This window comes from Neofelis nebulosa, chromosome 5 (genome assembly GCF_028018385.1).
Source record: "Neofelis nebulosa isolate mNeoNeb1 chromosome 5, mNeoNeb1.pri, whole genome shotgun sequence".
Lineage (NCBI taxonomy): Eukaryota > Metazoa > Chordata > Mammalia > Carnivora > Felidae > Neofelis > Neofelis nebulosa.
The window spans coordinates 33783693-33805210 of NC_080786.1; the positions used below are offsets into that span (position 1 = coordinate 33783693).

The 21518-nt window shown below is 47.9% G+C and overlaps 1 protein-coding gene across 6 annotated transcripts in view; it reads right to left on the reverse strand.

Moving 5' to 3' along the window:
* Positions 1-9349: 9349 nt before the first annotated feature.
* The window catches only part of DZIP1L (DAZ interacting zinc finger protein 1 like), a 42914-nt gene continuing 30745 nt past the window's right edge, over positions 9350-21518 (reverse strand). For all 6 annotated transcript variants that reach the window (XM_058729988.1, XM_058729986.1, XM_058729990.1 and 3 more), the window contains 5 exons: positions 19952-20144; positions 16402-16618; positions 15772-15959; positions 11905-12044; positions 9350-10329 (listed from right to left, as the gene is read on the reverse strand). In XM_058729988.1, coding sequence (XP_058585971.1) covers positions 10168-10329; positions 11905-12044; positions 15772-15959; positions 16402-16618; positions 19952-20144 — 900 coding nt within the window. In that variant the 3' untranslated portion in view covers positions 9350-10167. The remainder of the gene's footprint in view (positions 10330-11904; positions 12045-15771; positions 15960-16401; positions 16619-19951; positions 20145-21518) is intronic.

Below are 21518 nucleotides of genomic sequence, written 5' to 3' on the forward strand. Positions count from 1 at the left end.
CAGAATGCCTAACATTAACCTGTCAGAATGCCTAACATTAACAACTCAGGCAACAACAGATGTTGGTGAGGATGAGGAGAAAGAGGATAGCTTTTGCACTGCTGGTGGGAATGCAAAATGGTATAGGCACTCTGGAAAACAGTATAGAGGTTCCTCAAAAATTAAAAATAGAACTACCCTACGACCCAGCAATTGCAGTACTAGGCATTTATCCAAAGGATACAGGTGTGCTGTTTCGAAGGGACACATGCACCCCCATGTTTATAGCAGCACTATCAACAATAGCCAAAGTATGGAAAGAGCCCAAATGTCCATCAATGGATGAATGGATAAAGATGTGGTATGTATATACAATGGAGTATTACTCGGCAATCAAAAAGAATGAAATCTTGCCATTTGCAACTACATGGATGGAACTGGAAGGTATTATGCTAAGTGAAATTAGTCAGTCAGAGAAAGACAAATATCATATGACTTCACTCATAGGACGACTTTAAGACACAGAACAGATGAACACAAGGGAAGGGAAACAAAAATAATATAAAAACAGGGAGGGGGACAAAACATAAGGAACTCTTAAGTATGGAGGACAAACAGAGGGTTACTGGAGGGGTTGTGGGAGGGGGGATGGGCTAAATGGGTAAGGAGCATTAAGGAATCTACCCTTGAAATCATTGTTGCACTCTACGCTAACTAATTTGGATGTAAGTTTAAAAAAATAAAAATAAGTAAATAAACAAACAAACAAACAGTTGCTTCCAAAGCCAATTTCCCTGGATTCAAATCCCACCTCTATCATTTATAGTCATGTGACCTTGAACCTGTCTGAGCCTCAGTACTCTGCTCTCCAAAATGGGGGAATAATAGTAACTCCCACTGACGTGCCATTTGTATAATAAGTACCTCTCAGTTATATACTATTCATACAATAAATGCTCAGTGTAAACTACTATTATTTGTTTGTAGAGGGAACACATCAACCATATACAGAAAAAAAAATATCCCAGATCTTCTTCTATAAAATCCAGATAATTATCCCATTTATGTTTATATTTAGCACACTTCAATTTTTTAAAGGTGTTTTTAAAAGGATATGAATTCTCCATTTTAAAATCACACTCTATCCTAGTAAGGATAGACAAAAATCAATTCATACCTACAAACACTGTGTTTTTTGTAGAACTACAGAGATAAAAAGAATACCTTAAACTTAATCAAGGTAAAGATTGACTACAAAGCAATAGCATTTGGAGTAATGACAGACTTTTCCAGAACACAGAGGAATCATGTCTTAATATAAAGATGGAAAGCAATTATCATCCTAGTATTCCATACCTAAATAGTCTATCTTTTAAAAAATGAGAGTGAAATCGTCTTATTTTCTATTTTCACTTAGTCTAATGGCACACAATTCAAGTAAAAGCATACAGCATCCCTAAATGTGTGCAACCATAAGACAGTTTTTCACGTGCCTTATCCTCTAGTCAGACTGTCACCACGAAACCCCTTCAATATGGAAACAGGCAACCACCTATGTGAGTAAAGAATGTATTGAGAATGCCTGAATCCACACTCCAGAAAGAGGAAAACATACAAGTTAATGGGGTATTAAACCCAAGTATATTTGCCACCTAGGCTGTAGTGGCTGATGAGTAGAAATTATGTGATCATTCATATACAGCCACATTCCAACTATTGAGGCTCCAAGCCCCTATAACTTTGAGTAATAGAAATTTCCATCTTTGGGGACACCTGGGTGGCTCATTCAGTTAAGTGCCCGACTTCTGGTTTTGGCTCAGGTCATGATCTCACGGTTTGTGAGTTCAAGCCCCACATCGGGCTCTGCACTGACAGTGCAGAGCCTGCTTGGGGTTCTCTCTCTCCCTCTCTCTCTCTCTGCTCTTCCCCTGCTTGTGCTCTCTTTCTCAAAATAAATAAATAAATAAAACTTCTAATTTAATAAAAATTCCATCTTTTGCCACAGTACCCTCCCTAACCTTTTCAGATCTCTCAGAATTTATATGCAAAATGCAAATGAACCTAGATCTGCTCACCTGTGGGTCCTAAGTAAGGTCATGCTCCTTCCTGGGGTGGCCAGAAGGCCCCACATGAAAACAGCACTTCTACCTGTACCCTCCCTCAGCTCATACCCTCCCTGTGCCCTGCCATCCCTGCCAGTCTCACAGGTGAGCCTCATCCCCTTCCCTACGGAGCCCAGACTACCATTTTCTGGCTTCCTCCAAGCTACCCTGAAACTGTCTCACCAGTGCAGAACTGCCTCTGACCTGGGCAGCCTCTTTCTCCCCAGAACGGGGCTGTCTTCCCTCCTGAGACCCAGTTCTTTCCCAGAGCTGTGTGGGCCCCTAGTGATGCAGCCCTGAACCCATAATTCCTAAAGGGCTTTTTCAAAAGTCATTTTGTTTCTGCTATACATTAACCACAAGAGAACTAATTCTAAAGCAAAAAAAAAAAAAAAAAAGACAATTATGTGAAAAACGGCTCAGAACCATGAAATAGATGCTGATTATAAATATAGGCTTTAGGCATTATGAAATGAGGCAGCTCTAAATTTTCAAAGAACAAAGAGAAAGCAAGAGGATTTTTTAAATATCAAAAGGACTTTCAGGTTATAATTAGTAAATTGACTAACCTTTTTAAAGGTAAAAGTGAATTTCTAAAGCCTAAGGCGTTCATGGAATTCTACAACACTGTAAGTGTGGGAGATCGCCTCTGCCAACCTCCTGACTTCACAGGTGAGAAAACAAAAGGTGACATGACTTTCCCAAGGCCCCCAAACATGTTTGTGGCTGTCGGGATTCTAATCGGGGCTCCTGACTCCCTTCTTCAGGTTCTTTCCCTTCAAGCGTATGGTAGGTGTGTTCACAAAGGGGCAGCAATCCCCAGAATTATATGAACAAATACATGGTGGTGTTGCTTGTGGATGGGAGTGGAGGTGATGGTGGTGGAGGAGCCAATGGTGCTGGCAGTATGTATATGTGCTGAGGAGTAGGGGACAGTTCAAGGGCAACCCAAGGGCATGTGGGCCAAAGCTGAGATCCAGTCACAATGGGGTGCACCTAAGAAATTGATGGACTGAGGAACAGGATGAAGCAGGTATAGACAAATCAATTCGATGTATCCATAAACAAAATGAGAGAAATAGTACAGCCACTGAGAAAGCAACAAGGTCATGAGGGTTTTGCAGCGTGGGATCGCCATGCACGTTGGCTGTTCCCAGGACAAGCAACGCCTCCTAACAGTGAGACTCCTTGAGAGCACACAGTGTGGAAACCCATTAATTATCTGTTGACTATTCTTTCCATGCAAGTCTCTCGGGTAGGCTTTGCCAACATAACGGTAAGCAGGAAAGCAAGAAAAGTCCCTGCTCTACACCCTATCTTTAAAGGTTTTGCTTTTTGGTTTTTGTGTTTTAATCACAGGGGAGTTGCCTGGCTGAATGAGACAGTTTGCCAAGTCCTGCCCACCTGTCCTGGAGAGGTGGTACAGGCTAGAAGAACCCTGGGTATCTCTTGCAAAATCCACACATCCTTAGTCTGTGTGTGGCCATCTGCTTTGTGGCCCACAGCGCCACCGTGTGGTGGGCGCTGGTTGGCTGATCCTGCATAAAATCTAACCAAAGCAGTAGCAGCCTTACCCAGCTTGTCACTTCTGATCAGGGAACCCTAAGCACTTTCCTCTGTATGGCTGCTGAGCTGAACCAATGCCGAAAAAAGGCTGTTGAGTCTTAGGGTGCAAAAGAACTAAGTGACCAGCTCTCGGGCTCAAGTTCTCACCCATCTCCTCTGTAAGGTGTGACTGATCAGAATCGTGAAATCAATGAGCAGTGGGCGGTGGCTCTCTGCTCCTTCAGATCACCCATCTTACCCAGTCCGCTGATGAAATGAAATGCACCTTCAGCTTTCACAAGAGCCTAGCGATGACCAGCTATTGGAAGTGGCAGGACAGTCCAGATCATTATCTCGCTCTGGATCAGGTCTTTCCACTCGCCACGCTTTCATCTTTATTTTAAGTCCCCTCTACCCCTTGGAAATATTTTTCTTTCTGGTTCCTTGCTTAGTTCTACTGTCTTGTCATTAGGTAGAACAATGTATGAAGACTCTCCTGGCACAGAAACTGACTTGGAACCGGCCCAGTTCAGCGTATGGGATGGCAAGTGTCTGCTCTGTGCACATTCGAGTGATACAAGGGTCAGCAACGCACCCTCCTCCCTCCAGCACTTAGCAAATATTAGCGCCTAGCAGCTCCCTTTTCTGCCTGTTCTTCTAAAGGTAGAGCCTGCAGCATTGTCTCCTGCAGGAAGGCAGACTTGTAGCCATTTGTAACAGCCACAGGCATGAAAACAGATGGAGAGCAGGCCATGTGGGTGCAGGAGGTTCCTTCCACATTCTTCCTCCTAAATCTAGAGCACACTTGATGCGTCTTTGAAATACCCCTCAGAAACTGGCTGAGAAGTGGGGCGGGGCGGGGGTGGGGGTTGGGAGGAAGGCTAGGATCCCACTGGAGGTTCTGTTGGCTTTAGAGGTTGGTTTATTTGAATTCCCTATCAACTTAGAGTTTGATTATAGTTTGTAGATCAACTTATGATACGTTATTTCATATTAGATTTTCCAAAGCTGAAAAATGGTCTTAATTTTCATCTCAGCTATATACTACTACCAGGTTCCAGCCATGAGACCAAAGCGTCTTCTACTCCCTAAACTGTGGGTTTATATTTTTATTGGTTTCATGTTGTAACCGTAAACTTATTACTAACTTCCAATCAATGTCATCCCTATATGTTTAAGTGGACTCATTTTTTTTTTTTAAGTAAGCTCTACGCCCAACATGGGGCACCACATCATGACCTCGAGATCAAAAGTCACATGCTCTTCCAACTGAGCCAGCCAGGCGCCCCTAAGTTAAACTCATTTTTGAAGTTACTTTAGAAGATACGACAAATTAAATTTAATTTTTTCATATTGAATCATGCAATCATAGAATGTAAGAGCTGGTGTAGTCTGCAGATACAAATCAGTGCAGGGATTCCCAAGTGCCAGGCTGTGGACCAGTTTCAGTCCACAACCAGGTTTTCGTTTGTCCAAGGTGAAATGAGAAAAATGAGGGGGGGGGGGGGTGTCCTTGTGAGAGGCCAATGATCTGTTCTTGGGAAGTTCTGTCTTTTACTCTAAGATTAACTCAAATCTGACTCTTGTAGTATTTAAGATGTCTTTTATAAAATAATAGTGTGTTAGTGCGTGCCAACTGTTGCATACTTTCTTTCATGTTCTTACTTGGCAAAATATAAGTTGGGAACCTTGGATCACTACCAGGGGTTTATACTCCCACTTTATTTAAAAAAAAAAAAAAAAAAAAAAAAAGCCTGATGAAAATCCAGAACAGGAAGAATTGTGAGGAATGAGACATTCTGCTTAGAAGTATTCATAACATACCCCAATTAAGGTCCAAGTAGTTTCTGTGGTTATACATCAACAAGTTAATCACATCACCTGGAGTGGGGGGAGGGCTAAGAATAGGATCAGAAAATTGGGTGGGGGGGGTGGAGGGTTTTTTTTAAGTTTATTTTATTTTTGAGCAAGAGAGAGACAGAGTGCAAGTAGAAGAGGGGGAGAGAGAGGGAGACACAGAATCTGAAGCAGCCTCCAGACTGAGCTGTCAGGACAGAATCCATGAACCGTGAGATCATGACCTGAGCCGAAGTAGGATGTTTCACAGACTGAGCCACCCAGTTGTCCCAGGATCAGGCCATTTGTAAAAACAGAAATAGAAATAACTGATGTGAAAATGAAAAAGAACCTTAATAGGACACTAAGAAATGTCAATTTCTTTGAAGTGAGCTTTCATTTCTCACTCATTCCATTGTCCACAACATTTAAAGCGGAACGATTCCCCCTGGTGGCAAGGGAATGTGCAAATGAGCAAACATTGCAAACATTAAGCTACACTGGCTCAGGTTTTCTGGAGAGCATTTTACCACTGGTAACAAAAATCCCCAAAAGCACACGGTCAGAAGCCAAGGTCCAGGGCTAGCCGGCCTGGGTCAGATCCCCAGCGTACCCTTGCTGGCAACAGGACTTAAAGTTCTGTGAAGACCTGCTCTACAATGTACTCATTGTACAATGACTGTAATAGTTGCACCTAACTGCTGTGAGGCTCGACCAGTGAATATTCATAAGCACCTTGGACCAGTGCCTGGCATATAACACAGCTTTCATTATTATGTTGGTCCAGCAACCTCACTTCGAAGTATTCACCCTAAGGAAATCTTAATTAAGTGCACAAAGATGTATATACACATTTGCTTATCATTTCATGATTTATCAAAGGCCAAAAGTGGAAATGGCTGGTTAAATAAATTTTTGGCATCTTTACCTTGTAATACTATGTGACCATTATTATAATTATGTTGATACGTACATACTGATGTGAGGACATTTATAATCTATTTTCGAGAAGGGAAATCAAGCTAAAGAAGAATAAATATAGTGGAATCCTAGGAAGCAGACATATGTATTTTTTTAATCAGTGCATATATATCTAGATGTCAACGGTGGTTGCCTCTGGATTTGGGGGTTATTCAAATTTATTTTTCTTTTTTTGATTATCTGTGTCTTCCCATTTTTCTAGATCAATCTTATTGTTTGCATAATTTTAAAATAATTTAATATGTTACATATCGTGATGGTTAATCTCAGTCAATTTGACTGAGCTAAGGGATGCTCGAATAGTTGATAAAATAGTCTTTCTGGGTGTGTCTCTCAGGATGTTTCTGGAAAAGATTAGCATTTGAATCAATAGACTGGGTAAAGAACACCCATCCTCACCAATATGGGTGGGCATCTTCCAAACCACTAAGGACTCAAAGAGAATAAAATGGCAGAGGAAGGATGAGTCAGCTCTCTCTTCTTGAGCTGGAACATCTATCTTCTCCTGCCCTTGAACATCAGAGCTTCTGGTTTGGGGGCCTTCTGACTCCAGGACTGACACCAGCAGCTTTCGTTGTTCTCCAGCCTGAGATGGCAGACCCTGGGACTCCTCGGGCTCCATAACCACAGGAGCCAATTACTATCATAAATCCCCTTTTTATATCTGTATCTATACCCATACCCTATTGCCTATGTTTCTCTGGAGAACACTGGTTAATACACATATGTTCCAAAGTTCTTATAAATCTTGCCAAACATTCTAAAATGTATCTGCAAGTGGGGAGGAATAAACAGCATAGAAATACAAAACCAATATGTTACCCTCCAAAGTAGATAGAAAAACACATTTGGAAACAGAGAACTTAATAGTGGACATTCAGGAACAAAGTCATTCCCATTGGTAATTATCACTAGTGTGCATGTGCACATGCAAACACATATGCACATACATCTATTTCACTGGGACTTGCCCCTGAAAGGAGAGCCTGAGGCAAGGACTTGGGAACAGGTTAATTTATTTCAGAGGTGCTCTGAAGATGCAGAAGTGAGAGAGTGAAAAAAATGAGACGGCAGGGAGAAAGGCCAATAAAAGTTGCACTAATAGTAGTAACGGCTACAAGCAACTGGGATTCAGTCCCATCGGGGCTGAGAAACCATGGAAGAAACCTTGGAATTGTCCCACCCCTGCATGGGAAGGCTGGAACGATTACTCAACAACTACCCTCCCACCTTGGTCGTGGGCTGCCCTGGTGTCAGCTTTCCTGCACTTCAGGGTTGCACCTGCAAAGACTATGCGACCTCCCACAGCATCAGAGACCACCCTGAGGCCATAAAGCAGAGACCCCCAAGGTGCATGTGTGATGTAGGGGCTGACATCAGACATATGTCGGGGCTGCAGGAGACCAAGACTTGGTGGGGAGGGAGACCAGGAGGTGGGGGGGGGGAAACCAGGAGGTGGTGGGGAGCACCATAATTTTACACGTCCCTTGCCCAAACCCAGTGACTAGGAAAACATGACTTTGTTGGGAGAATCCTGGGAGGGGGGTGAACCCACCACACTTCCCACTCAGTGCCCCTTTCCCCCTCACGCACTCACTGGGATCATCCACTGCACACGTCCTCAGCTGCTCAAAGGTGTGAGTTACACAAAGGGAGTTCACCCTCCAGCTGGCCAGGGCTGCACTGGCCCCGAGTCCCACATAAGGCCCTTCACAAGCTGTGCTCTGGCCTCGCTGAGCAGCCTGGTACCACAAGCCCCCAAGCCCACCCCGCCCCCAGATGCCCTTTGCCCTCTGCAAAGCCTTTCCTCCTTCATTTCCCCTGGTTCCTCCCACCAGAACTTCAGGCCTGGCCAGGTAGCAGCACCTCTACCCAGAGGCTAAACATAGACTGGATGGAGGGCAGGGAAGGGCAAGGGACCCAAGGCAGGGGAAGAGATGGATGGAGCAAGACTGCCCATGAGTTGAGCTGATAGCGGTCGAGGCTGGGTGTTGGGGACGTGGACTTTGAGGACACTATTCCTGAAACCTGTAACCCTAGGTGACCCATCGCAGCTGTAGACTAGTAAGTACAGCTGCAACTTTTTACCCAGCCCTCTTGTAGTTTGTCTTTATTTATTTTTTTAACACTTATTTATTACTGAGAGACAGAGACAGAGCATGAGCAGGGGAGAGGCAGACACAGAATTCGAAGCAGGTTCCATGCTCCAAGCTGTCAGCACGGAGCCCAACACGGGGCTCGAACCCACAAACCGCAAGATCATGACCTGAGCCAAAGTCGGACGCTTAACCGACTGAGCCACCCAGGCGCCCCATTATAGTCTGTCTTTAAATTGCCCTGACTCTCCTCCTTCAGAGAGCGGTTTCTGGCTTGTCCTCCTGTCTCCCTGTTTGGCTGCCGCTCGCTAAACCCTTCCTTTGCTGCATGCTCAAAGTCTTGATCATCATCTCTGCTAGGTGGGCGGATGAACTTGGAGTCCTCTTGGAGGTACAGGTATGGGTCTCCCTTCAGGCAAAACGCTGCTGTTCAACTACAAGCAATGAAGTAGGCCGAGAGGGTGAGGACTCCAGGGCCTGGCCGTTTCTGCCCAACAGGGACTCCCTGCTCGGCAGCTCCCACTGGGCTGGTGGAGATGTCAGCCCCAAGCGGCAGTCTGGGCCCCCCCCACTCCCCGCCTGCTCCTGCTTCCTGCTCCCTCTGCTCTCACGGTGATGGGACCTGCATTGCTTTCGGAGGGCTCTCCCTGCCGATCCTGCTTCCTCCCACTTCAGCCCAGCAAAGCTCTGGCCCTCCTTACCCCACGTTGGCAACCACATCCCAATGGACCTCACCTGCCACAACACAGGTGCAGGTGCCTTCGCCCCCCTGTGCCCCTGCTGAAGCTCCAAAAATAATGATTGCAAGCAAGTTATAACCATTGTACTATATTTAAATGTTTCCATATGATAAATTAACACCTTTTACATAAAAAAAAAATACAGTGGTTACATATACAACCTAATTTTAGAAATAATGTCAAAGATTAAATTTGTGGTCCTTTGGGCATGAGGCCCCAGCCAGGCGGCCCGCCCTCCCTCCCTCTCTCCCACCCATAAGCAAGCAGAGCCAGACTTCAGCTCTGGGAGTCTCTCCAAGATCTCCCAAGCCTGCACTGGGTGGCCCTCACTATGCTCCCATGACACCCTAATCTCTGTCACTAGACTACTACCCAGTACTTCTGCCCCACTCACCTCTGCCAGCACCCCAGCAAGGTAGGGAGAGCCTGGAGGACCTGGCCCAGAGCAAGCACTCAGTAAATGACTTTGGATCAATCACTGAATGACTGACTGAGACATATGTGTCCCTAGAAGGACACCAAGTAAGGCTCCTCTCCACAGCATTCCCACAGACTGACAATACGTCACAAAGATCAAGTGGCTCCTTCAGTCTGGAGTGAACATGGAGGTGGGGGGAGGAAAGGGCTCATTATAACCCTTTCTCAAACCATAGGACTGGGAGCACCCAGCCAGGTGCCCCTGGAGCTCTGAAACAGGACCCCTCCTCACAGGCAAGAGAGGAGAAATTATATCCCCCTTCTGCTATGTTTATCTCCAGAGAGACCTTCTCTTCCAGAGAAGACCTCTCAGTTACTGGTGAAGACAAGAGCAGCCTAGTAGCCTCTTGTGTTGGGGGGGGGGGGGGGGAGGGCACCCTGAGCTGGCCCCAGCCAGGTTCTGGGGTGGGATCACCAGGCAGGGACCCTGGGTTGGCCAGGGCTCCAAGGGCTGGTGCCAAACTTCTCCGGCGGCTTTGAGCGAGACAGGGGCTTCAGTTCTTCTCTCTGGCCCAGGTCCTGGGGGAGATCTTCCAAGGAAGAGATCTCCAAGTCAGTCTCATCATCTGAAAGCTGCAGGGAAGTAAGGGGGGAGAAGAAAATGCATTCTGACAAGGGAGGATGAAAATGCTGGACAGACACAGGGACAAAATGCAGGTTTGGAAGAAGCAGTTGGGAGACATTCCTTCTCCTGCTTTTTCATGTTTCCCTGTCTGAAAACCTGCTTCAGAGACCTGGGGTCAGAGTGATTTCAAACGCTCCTGAAGTTCCACTGGCCAAACCAAGGCAAGCTCCTTGGAAAGGCTTACAGCAAACCAGGCTGCTCTTATCATCTAAACTTTGTCTAGATTTTTCAATCCCCCACATAGATGGAGCTGAACGCCCAGAGCCTTGACTTTCCTGAATGCAGCAGGGGCTAAAGTCCCTCCCCACCTGCCCTCAGATGGCTTCTGCGGGGCTGGTTAATACCCTGACCAAAGGAGCAGGAGGATAGCTCTTGGGGACCAGGAACCGTCAGCCTGGAAAGGGTCTGGGCTGCAGCCAACGCAAGAGCCCGGGGGTACCCCTGAGCCACAGTCACCCCTCAGAGCTCTCAGTGCCCCACCCCCTGGCACTGAGGGCTACCTGGGTTTTGATAGGAACATCCTGTGCATTTTCTCCCAGAACGTAAAGCCAAGCAATCAGAACCACCCCGGGCCCAGGGCAGCAGGCTAAGCCTGCTGTTGGATAGTGACCCTCTTTCCCCAGGGGAAAAGGGGCAAATTTATTTTAATCACCTGGACTAGATACTCACCAATGCACATGGGCTGCATAATAAACCAAGCACATTATGTAATAAGAACATGGTCTCCTAAGAAAGTGATTGCCCACTACTTCAGACCGTTAGGGCAATAGCTCTGGTCATCCCAGGAGGCACCTTTTTGACTGAAAAAGGTGATACAGGAATGTGAAGTAGCGAGAGCTCTAAATGTTTCTGCCCCAGAAAGTAACGGGCACATGGGAGTTACTCCCTGACCGGAGGCAGTGAGGAGGGCGTCTGAACGGTAATGTTGGGGAGTCTGAGCATCTGAGCTCTAAGTCTGACAGCAGCTAGAGCCTCAGAGAAGCAAGGCCACCAAGGCATTCTTAGTGATGAGGAATGGCCTGGAATATTGAGAATGAAATATCTAAATATTCCCATTATATGTTGTCGCCCACTCCAATGCCTGCCCTTGAGGAGAAGTCTGCTCCGCACTCAGCCTGGTGTTGGGGGCCTCGGCTGAGTGAAGGAAGGGGGCAAAGCCCGTGGTGGGGTGAACCAGAGCCAGGAGAGCAGCTACTACCAGCAGCTGGGCACAGAGTCAGGTCCAGGCTGTGTCAGAGGCAGGAAATGGGAGCGTGAGTGACCAGGAGAAGTGACCTATACAAGCAGTTGCTTGTATAATGAACCAAAAGGCTTTTTAATGTCAACAGAGATACAAAAAAAAAAAAAAGCATTTGAAAGTGGCCACCCCTCCACCTGGGCAGGGACAGAGGAGACAGTGAGGTCACCTGTGATGTCCCACTAGGGCCAAGGCTGACACTCACTAGACCCCACCTCAGGCCCCCAAACTCAGAGCTGGCTCTGTGGGAAATGGCAGGGCAACCTCCAAGAGTCCTGCACCCTACCTGGGGCTTCCTTCCTGGCACGGCAGCCTTCTGTGGGCTGGCGCTGGGCATTAAGAACAGATTGACCCCTCCAGCAGGCTTCTTCACTGGAGCCTCCAGCTGTTTCTCAAGGTTTTTGACCAGCGACTGCACCAGGGTTCCTGGAAGGCAACCAGAGGGAAAACTCCAGAGAATGAATGCCTCATCCTTGTAGGTCATGACCAGGCTCTGGAGTGGACAGAGGGAGTGTAGAGAAGGGTCAGGAGGAAGAAGAAAGGGTAACCACAAAGAAGAGGGGTGAAGATAGAGAGAAGGCCCAGGCCAATGGGTGCCAGAAAAAGAAGGCTTTGACCATCCTAAAAATATAACTGCACTTAACAACATGGCTGCAGACAGAGGCTTAGAAAGCTGTTCTTCTCTCCAAATGGGAGGCAGAGGCAGAACCTCTGCTCACTTGGTACATGAAAAGCAAGACTAACGTGCAGACACAGCCTCCTTCAACATCTGCACTGAGATGAGAAGAAATATCATAAATATAAATCATCACAGAAGGACTGAGGGCCAGACAGGCTTTCTGCAAACTCCATGCAGGAAGGGGGGCTAAGCAAGGCACAAAGACTATCAACAGACTCCTGGTGACATGGTAAACCATGGCGGATGGCCAGATCTCAAGAATGGCCAGGAAGCAGGGAGCTAACCATGGCCTTGTAGGATTCAACCGTCTGAGGCTCTGAGCAGCCGTCTGGGGCTCCAACAGCCCTTGGTTCAATGACTCATTGGAGAAATGTTTGTTTTCTAAATTCCTTTATGTTTATTTATGTTTGAGAGAGAGAAAAAGAGATGGAACAAAAGCAGGGGAGGGGCAGAGAGAGAGAGAGAGAGAGAGACAAAACCCAAAGCAGACTCCAGGTTCTGAGCTGTCATCAGGACAGAGACCAATGCGGGGCTTGAATCCACGAGTGGTGAGATCATGACCTGAGCTGAAGCTGGACGCTTAACAGACTGAGCCACCCAGGCGCCCCTCAAGAAATGTTTGTTAAGGGCCACTATGTACGAGGCACTGTGTTCCTCACTTCTCATTGTCTTGTCTTGATACCTCATTTTATAGAAAAGAAACCAAAACCCCTCACACAAGCGGGTAACAAGTGACAGCACCCAAACTATCAGAGGACTCCTGACTCCCACTTCTAACACCTTTCCATCTTATTGCCCAACCTGGTGGCCATCGGTACTTCTCCAAAGATTTACTTCTGGTGGATTCTGATGGACTGGCAGGCTTGGAATATGCTATGGACAAGATAAAGTTCTGCAGAATCCATTAAGAGCATGGAATTTACAGGTTGCTCAGATATGGGCTTATATTCCAAAGTTTCCACTTGATGACTTTGAAAAGACAAAACTCTTCATTTCCATGTTCTTTAAGCCTTGGCTAGAAAATGCACCTGAAGGGGTGCCTGGGTGGCTCAGTCGGTTAAACATCCGACTTTGGCTCAGGTCATGATCTCGTGGTTCACAAGTTCGAGCCCCACATCACGGTCTGTGCCGACAGCTCAGAACCTGGAGCCTGCTCCGGGATTCTGCGTCTCCCTCTCTCTGCCCCTCACCTGCTCACACTCTGTCTCTCTCTCTCCCAAAAATGAATAAATATTAAAAAAAAATTAAGAAAAAGAAAATTCAACTGAAGCCAGAAGCTGCAGGCCTTTCCATTAACAGTTTTATAAGAAAATCTTAAAAGAGGGGTGCCTGGTGGCTCAGTCAGTTGAGCATCCGACTTTGGATCAGGTCATGATCTCACGATTCATGAGTTCAAACCCCACATTGGGCTCGTTGCTGTCAATGCAAAGCCCACTTCGGATCCTCTGTCTCTCTCTCTCTCTCTCTCTCTCTCTCTCTCTCAAAAATAAATTTAAAAAACATAAAAAGAAAAAAATAAAAGAAAGTCTTGAAAGAATGGGAGTTGACTTAGTTGTTTCAGAAGAAAAATTTTCAATTAGTTATTGTAGTACACTGTTAGATAGAAAGTGACAGGTTTAGGGACGCCTGGGTGGCTCAGTCAGTTAAAGCAATTGACTTCGGCTCAGGTCATGATCTCACGGTTCGTGAGTTCAAGCCCCATGTCGGGCTCTGTGCTGACAGCTCAGAGCCTGGAGTCTGCTTCAGATTCTGTGTCTCCCTCTCTCTCTGCCCCTCCCCTGCTCACATTCTCTCTCTCTCTCTCTCTCTCTCTCTCTCTCTCTCTCTCTCTCTCTCTCTCAAAAATAAATAAATATTTTTTTAAAATCTTAAAGTGACGGGGTGCCTGGGTAGCTCAGTCGGTTGAGCATCTGACTTTGGCTCAGGTCATGATCTTGCGGTCCATGGGTTCGAGCCCCGCATAGGGCTCTGTGCTGACAGCTTGGAGCCTGGAACCTGCTTCAGATTCTGTGTCTCCCTCTCTCTGCCCCTCCCCCACTCATGCTCTGTCTCTCTCTCTCTCTCTCTCTCTGTCAAAATAAATAAACATTAAAAAATATTTTAAAAAAAATCTTAAAGTGACAAGTTTAATGGATATATTCATTCCAGTTAATCATAACATTTAACTCAAATTTCTATGATGTCTTTTCATCAAGTGAAATTGCTAAATCTCTTTGCTGAAAAGGACAAAGAACTTTCCTGTAAAAATGCCACTATGTCCCTAAGACCATTGGTGGCAATGAGTCAGCCTGCTGTGAAGGTTCACTGTGACCTTCTGAAGCTGTCACCCTCCATCTTAAGGTTAGCTGGAAAACCACACTTTTCATTACTCTTTTGTTACAAAAACTTTCTTTGTGTGAGACTGCATGTGTTACAACCAACTATATCTCTCAAAATGTTCATTGTAACCTTGGTTTGCCCTGGAGGCTACTTTTACTGCAGTGATAGTTGACTGGGTAACCACAACCCCTTGATCTGGTACTAATGAACTCAAGAAGCATAAAAGACTGTGTGGATATTCTCAAAATTAGGAAAATGGCTAAAGGCAGTTCTTTCTGGGAAAAATTTATTTTTCAAGTAAAAAAAAAATGCCACCAACACATTAACATCAAAAACATAATACAGAATCTGTTTTTCACGTTATTAGTTCTGGGACCTTGAACAAGTAACATAAGGTGTCAGAGACTTAGTTTGGACATCAGTGACACTGTGTGTGGCACACGTCACCTCATGCGTGGTATGAAGGTGTTCCTCCTCTACCAGGTTGGGCAAGCAGAGCATGGACACCCTCTCAGCGCCCCCCACACTTTCTTACCTCTCCTATCCACTGGAGTAGCCAAGCAGAGGGACTGCAACATCCCCTGGGCCATCTTTCTTTTTCTGATATGCTCCCTGCACCTGTGACTACGTTTGGAGGCCAGCTGGACTGTCCCCACAGCAGCATACTTCAGCCCTCTCTGTGGTTTTGCTGACCCCACCCCATATAGCCACAAGTACGGTGAGAATCTGGGTTGGGGAGGCTGGAGGGGTCCCCACATTGGCCTCAGGAGCCAATCAGGCTCTGAGAGGAAGCCTATGCCTTAGCATTACTAGGCACTGTCTCCAGTAATAGAACAACACTTTAATCTCCATTTGTCTGGCCACCACGTTCATTCTCTAATGGTAAGGATGTGGAGGACAAAAGGAGTGAGCTCCTCCAACCTCCAACAGTTAAGCAATTCAATGACAAAACAAGGGGCAAAATAAAACTCACTCAGATTCTATCCTTCTTCTACTGTTTCTGCAACCACAGGAAAATACCTGATGGGAGGGACAGTCATTCTCTCCAAGTCACAATGAGTTGCCAAATCAGAGAACCCAAAGAAAAAGAGTGTTTCCAGGACTAGAGAAATCTGGGCTGGAGAAGGGCTACCTCAGTGGTCCCAGATCACTCACCTGAGGAAGCCAGCCCACCTGAGCCTTTTTCAGGGGGCTGGGCACTCCCCTCCGACGTCTCTGTGTCAGACCAGTCCCAGTTGTCCTCTGGCCGGGGCCCCATCCTGGAAGGACCTCGTGGGGGCTGGAGAGATGTCCGCTGCACGGAATTTCCTTCTGAGTCCTCTTCAGAACTGAATGGGGGTGTACTGTCATGGACAAGAAGAAATGAGGGCTACGTGGGCCAGAAAAGCTTTGGAAGCCAAACCTCACCACTTGCAAGCATGTCTGATTTGCCCCAAGTCAGCCCTGCTCCTTCCTCGGGCCCAGATGATAGCCAGGAGTCACTCTGGAGCATAGCAGACACACCAGCAACTCTGTTAGAAGATGAGGACCCAGCCTTTCCGGCGTGGCAACTAAGGCTTTTAAGGAAGAGATGGGGAAGGTAGGGGTGGGTTTGTCCTGGCCAGGAGCAAAGGACCCCAATCTCTTCGTGAGGTCTCAGGATGGACCCCAACTGAGGCTTCTCCTGTTCACATCTGTCTCTGCCCCTCACCTGTCTGCAGAAGCCTGCGGGAAGCCCAGATCAGGGCTGCCTGAGGCTGGGAGCCACTGCCAAGACCCAGGGGGAGTGCGGAGTCCGGGGCTCACCTCGGCCCGGGCCCTGAGGAAGCAGAGGTGCCGGAGGGTCCACGTGCTCTGGGGCGCGGAGTAGGGGTGGGCACGGGAGCCAGGCCAGGACCGTGGCTGCTGCGGCTCTGAAGAGTTGTCATGGGTGGCTCTGCTGGCTTAGATGGCAATGCCACATGCAGCGTCCTGGACTTTGGCTGGGCCTCTTTGATGGCCAGTGGGTTCTGCTGGCTTTTGACTAGAAACACAGATAGGAATAAGTTCCAAGGCATGAGCATCTGGGGCTTCAAGCCCGAAGAGGACGTAGAGACAGGCTCCAGCACACTAGAAATGGACAAATCAGTCTGTCGCAGCGTACCATGATAACCAGCGCAAATATGACCACCGCCCCCATCGCAGGAGTCCTGCTGCTGGCCAGACTCAGGGCTGGGACCCACAGTTCTAGCACAGACCGGGAGAGCAGCTGGTCTTCCAGGGTCATGCCATCATTCCACGAGTCCCACAGGAGTTGGCAGGTCTGAAGTGGGGCCCGTGGGGTACCTGGGTGGCTCAGTGAGTTGAGCATCCAACTTCAGTCAGGTCATGATCTAATGGTTCGTGGGTTCAAGCCCCACATCGGGCTCCGTGCTGGCAGCGCAGAGCCTCCTTGGAATTCTCACTCTCTCCTCTCTCTCTCTGCCCCTCCCCTGCTCTCGCACTCTCTTTCTCTGTCTCAAAACAAATAAAGAAACTTAACCAAAAAAATGAAGAGGGGCCCAGCTTGTCAGCAGCTTAACCCTCCCCGTGTAGTGCTAGGGGCTGACCTCGCCAAGAGCACACATCCTCTCTACCCACCCAGGCTGCAGCCGCTGGAGTGCAGACAACATTGCAGGGAGACCGTGCTGCCACCAGAGGTCGCAACAGGACCACATGGGCCACCCAGACCCACTAAATCCTCCCGGAACTCAGTCCTTTAAAGGCAAGCACTCAGGTTCCTCAGAAAATTAAAAATAGACCTACCCTATGACCCAGCAATAGCACTGCTAGGAATTTACCCAAGGGATACAGGAGTACTGATGCATAGGGGCACTTGTACCCCAATGTTTATAGCAGCACTCTCAACAACAGCTAAATTATGGAAACAGCCTAAATGTCCATCAACTGATGAATGGATAAAGAAATTGTGGTTTATATACACAGTGGAGTACTACATGGCAATGAGAAAGAACGAAATATGGCCCTTTGTAGCAACATGGATGGAACTGGAGAGTGTGATGCTAAGTGAAATAAGCCATACAGAGAAAGACAGATACCATATGGTTTCACTCTTATGTGGATCCTGAGAAACTTAACAGAAACCCATGGGGGAGGGGAAGGAAAAAAAAAAAAGAGGTTAGAGTGGAAGAGAGCCAAAGCATAAGAGACTGTTAAAAACTGAGAACAAACTGAGGGTTGATGGGGGGTGGGAGGGAGGGGAGGGTGAGTGATGGGTGTTGAGGAGGGCACCTTTTGGGATAAGCACTGGGTGTTGTATGGAAACCAATTTGACAATAAATTTCATATATTGAAAAAATAAATAAAAATATAAAATAAAAATATTAAATAAATAAATAAAAAATAAAAAAAAATAAAGGCAAGCACTCAGACCCAGCCCCTCCCTTTTCCGAATTCCCCAGCGGGGTATCCAGGATCAGCAATTTTTTTTTTTTTTTTTTTTTTTTTTTTTTATGGAAAGCGAAGAGAAGGGCATCGCAGAGTATCAGAGTACTTTCCCACAAAACTCTTACGTGTGTGGACTGTCACAGGTAAACTGTGTTTCTTACTGCAGTTCAAGATCAAAAACGCTAAAAATACACCACTCTCAGAGAATGCATTTACACAGAAGTGGACCTTCTAAGAACAGACTGGAGAGAAGGGGAAAGCAGACAGACTCGCTGACGGAAAGTAACAAGAATAGCTACAGTTACTGCACACAGACACCAAGCTAAGCACTTTACCCACAGCACCCACCTGGCCCCAGATGCCTTAGGAGAGTGTCGTTTTCCCTACTTTACAGGGGCTGCAAGAGATCCAGGGACTCAGGGCCCACAGCTCCACGCAAGTCAGCGGTACCTGCAAACCCAGGTCATCAGCCACCCCAAATCCAGGGCTCTTGCCACTCACAGCCTTGCTACATCCCACAGCTCTGCCCCAAAACCAAAGAGGCACAATCTAAGTGGAGATCAGAGGTGAGCATTCATGCAGCACTCGTGGGACCTAGAAAACGAGCATGTGGGCATCCAGCTGGAAAGAGAGGTCTGCAAAATGCTGTGGAAACACAGTGCTCACGTCACACCTCTGTGACATACCCTGGAGACGGCAGGGCCCCAGGACCAGGGAAGGGGAGATAGGCAAGGGGGTGGTTCTCACTCCGGTTTTCTGACCACAGGAGCAAGGGCTGGAGGGGAGGGGGTGCCTGGAGGAGCAAGATACCTTTCCTCTTCTGGAAGCCTGTCCTCAGAGGATGCTTTCCTTCTTCTGCCGTGCCTCCCGGTCCCCTCTCTCTGCCGCGCACCCACCACCCCTGTGCTTGGCCCCATCATCACCAAGTCTGGGCCGGTTTCCCAGCAGAGGATTTGTGCTTGGCACGGATCGGCCTTAGTAAATTCTAGAATTATTGGTCCACGTACCAACTAAAATCATCTCTCACGTCCCCAGAGATAATGTGGTCCACACTCTGGGAAATTCCTTAGGATGAGGAGTTCAGGCTGGGTCTGCCTGGACACAAGGCGATAAGACAATCAATAGCCCCCTGGTATATACTCATGAGGAAAAGGAGCTGCAGCACCACGCTGCACAAACAGCCTCAGACCCCCTGAAGCCCCCTCCCCCGGGCCCCTAATTTCAGCAGCTCGGTGGATCTGGAAATCCTCTAGAAACAGGGGACTCTCAAACCTAGGAACACAAGTTCCCTTGCTTCCTCAGTTCCCCGAGGACAGAGACTGGAGGGCCACCACTCACACACTTGAATCCTCCCCAAGAACCACCCCCCCGCCCCCCCGCCCCGGCCTTTCCTTGTCACAACCTCCAGGGGCGAAGCAGTGGCTGTGACCCAGCCCAGGGAACCAAGTCTGAGCTCTGAGGGTGTGTCAGTAGGCAGAGCTCGCCCAGCCTCCCACAGCTCCGGAGCAGACTTTGCATTTGATCCCTTTTGCCCCTGCCTGCAGCCCCAGTGCTCTCAGGCCTTGGGCCCTCTCCCAGCACTGACATCCCTGGCTTCAGAGCCAGAAACTGTGTGTGTTCTTCTCTGTTGGAGCAAAGTTCAACTTGCGGTCAAAGCAAGTAAACCTGCAAAGTAGGGGCAGCAAGCTCAGGGCTAACCACAGGCTCTAACACCGGCTCTCCTCCAACTTCCCTGGGTGACCCTGGGGCCCACTCCTTGACCCTGTTTCCCCCAAAAGAGGACTTTTGGACTCAGTCACCTGCAAAGACGCGGCCATCTCACTCTTTCAAGCAATGCCCTGCTGGAGGCAGAAAGTACACCCTCCTCGTGTGCAAACAAGCCTGGACCCTCTCAGCCCCAGCCCCCAAGCAAGCCCTCTGACCAGCTCACCCGGAGCCCCGCTGTCCAACTGGGATGCCGGGGCCATGTGTCTCTGTCTCTGCTTCACTCTGCTGGTGGCTTCCTTGACAAGCTTTTCCCTCAGACTCAGAAATTCAGAAAACCTCCGTGCCTTCTGCTCCCGGTGGGCTCTCAGGAGGGACTCGAGGTGTCTGAGAGTTTGCAAGGGGATTCCCTTTGCATCCTAGAAGAGACAGAAGTTCCCCCTTTGGAGACAGAAGTTCCCCTACTCCTTCCCCTAAGGCTCTCGCACCTGCTGCTGGCCTGGGAGTCACTGTGCTCAGCACCCAGTGCTTTCTGGAAGAGGATGGGGTGAGCGTCAGAGCAGGGTGGGCAGCGGTTGCACACGCTGCAGGAAGTGTGATGGTTTAGGGTCTGGGAGCTGCATCAAAACGTGCATGGCAAGATGATGCAATGGGGCTACGCACAACTCCATTGACATCACAGCTTTTGGGGCTCAGGTGGGACATGCCCTTCTGCCACCCCACTCATCTGAGGACAGAGACCAGAGCTTGCTCCTTTTGTACCTCATTTGTACCTCATAACCATCATTATGCCAGGCGGGTTGTCCTCTGTGCCTAACAATGTGTGAAAAATGAACTGCAGGGACGCCTGGTGGCTCAGTCGGTTAAGCATCTGACTTCGGCTCAGGTCAGGATCTCATGGTTCGTGGGTTCAAGCCCTGCATCAGGCTCTGTGCTGATAGGTCAGAGCCCAGAGCCTGCTTCAGATTCTGTGTCTCCCTCTCTGTCTGCCCCTCCCCCGCTCATTCTCTCTCTCTCTCTCCCTCTCTCTCTCTCTCTCTCTCTTAAAAATGAATAAACATTTTTCTTCCAAGACCTACTGGAAGTTGCTTGGGCTTTTGACACCCACCCAGAGCCCATAAGGATTCATTCAAGGTTAGAAAGAAATGTTTTAGGGGGCACCTGGGTGGCTCAGTCAGTTAAGAATCTGACTTCGGCTCAGGTCATGATCTCACAGTTCGTGAGTTCGAGCGCCACATCGGGCTCTGTGCTGACAGCTCAGAACCTAGAGCCTGCTTTGGATTCCATGTCTTTCTCTCTCTTTCCCCTGCTTGCACTCTCTCTCTCTCTCTCTATCTCTCTCTCTCAAAAATAAACATTTTTAAAAAGTTTAAAAAAAGAAATAAATGGGTTTTTAAAAAATTTTTTTAAATGTTTGTTTACTTTTGAGACAGAGGGAGACAGAGTGCAAGCAGGGGAGGGGCAGAAAGAGAAGGAGACACAGAATCTGAAACAGGCTCCAGGCTCTGAGCTGTCAGCCCAGAGTCCAACGCGGGGCTCGAACCCATGAACCGTGAGATCATGACCTGAGCCGAAGTCGGGTACTTAACCGACTGAGCCACCCAGGCACCCCAGAAAGAAATGTTTTAATCAAATCTGATCATAGGGCCAAAGTTAGATGGAACAGTAGTTGAAAACAGTCAAAGGTTAGTGTTTTTATTTAATAAAATATGTCATTGATGCCTTTAATGATAAAATGCATGCTCTGGTTAAACACGGGCATGAGGGTCCCAGACATAGCTTTCACTGCCTGC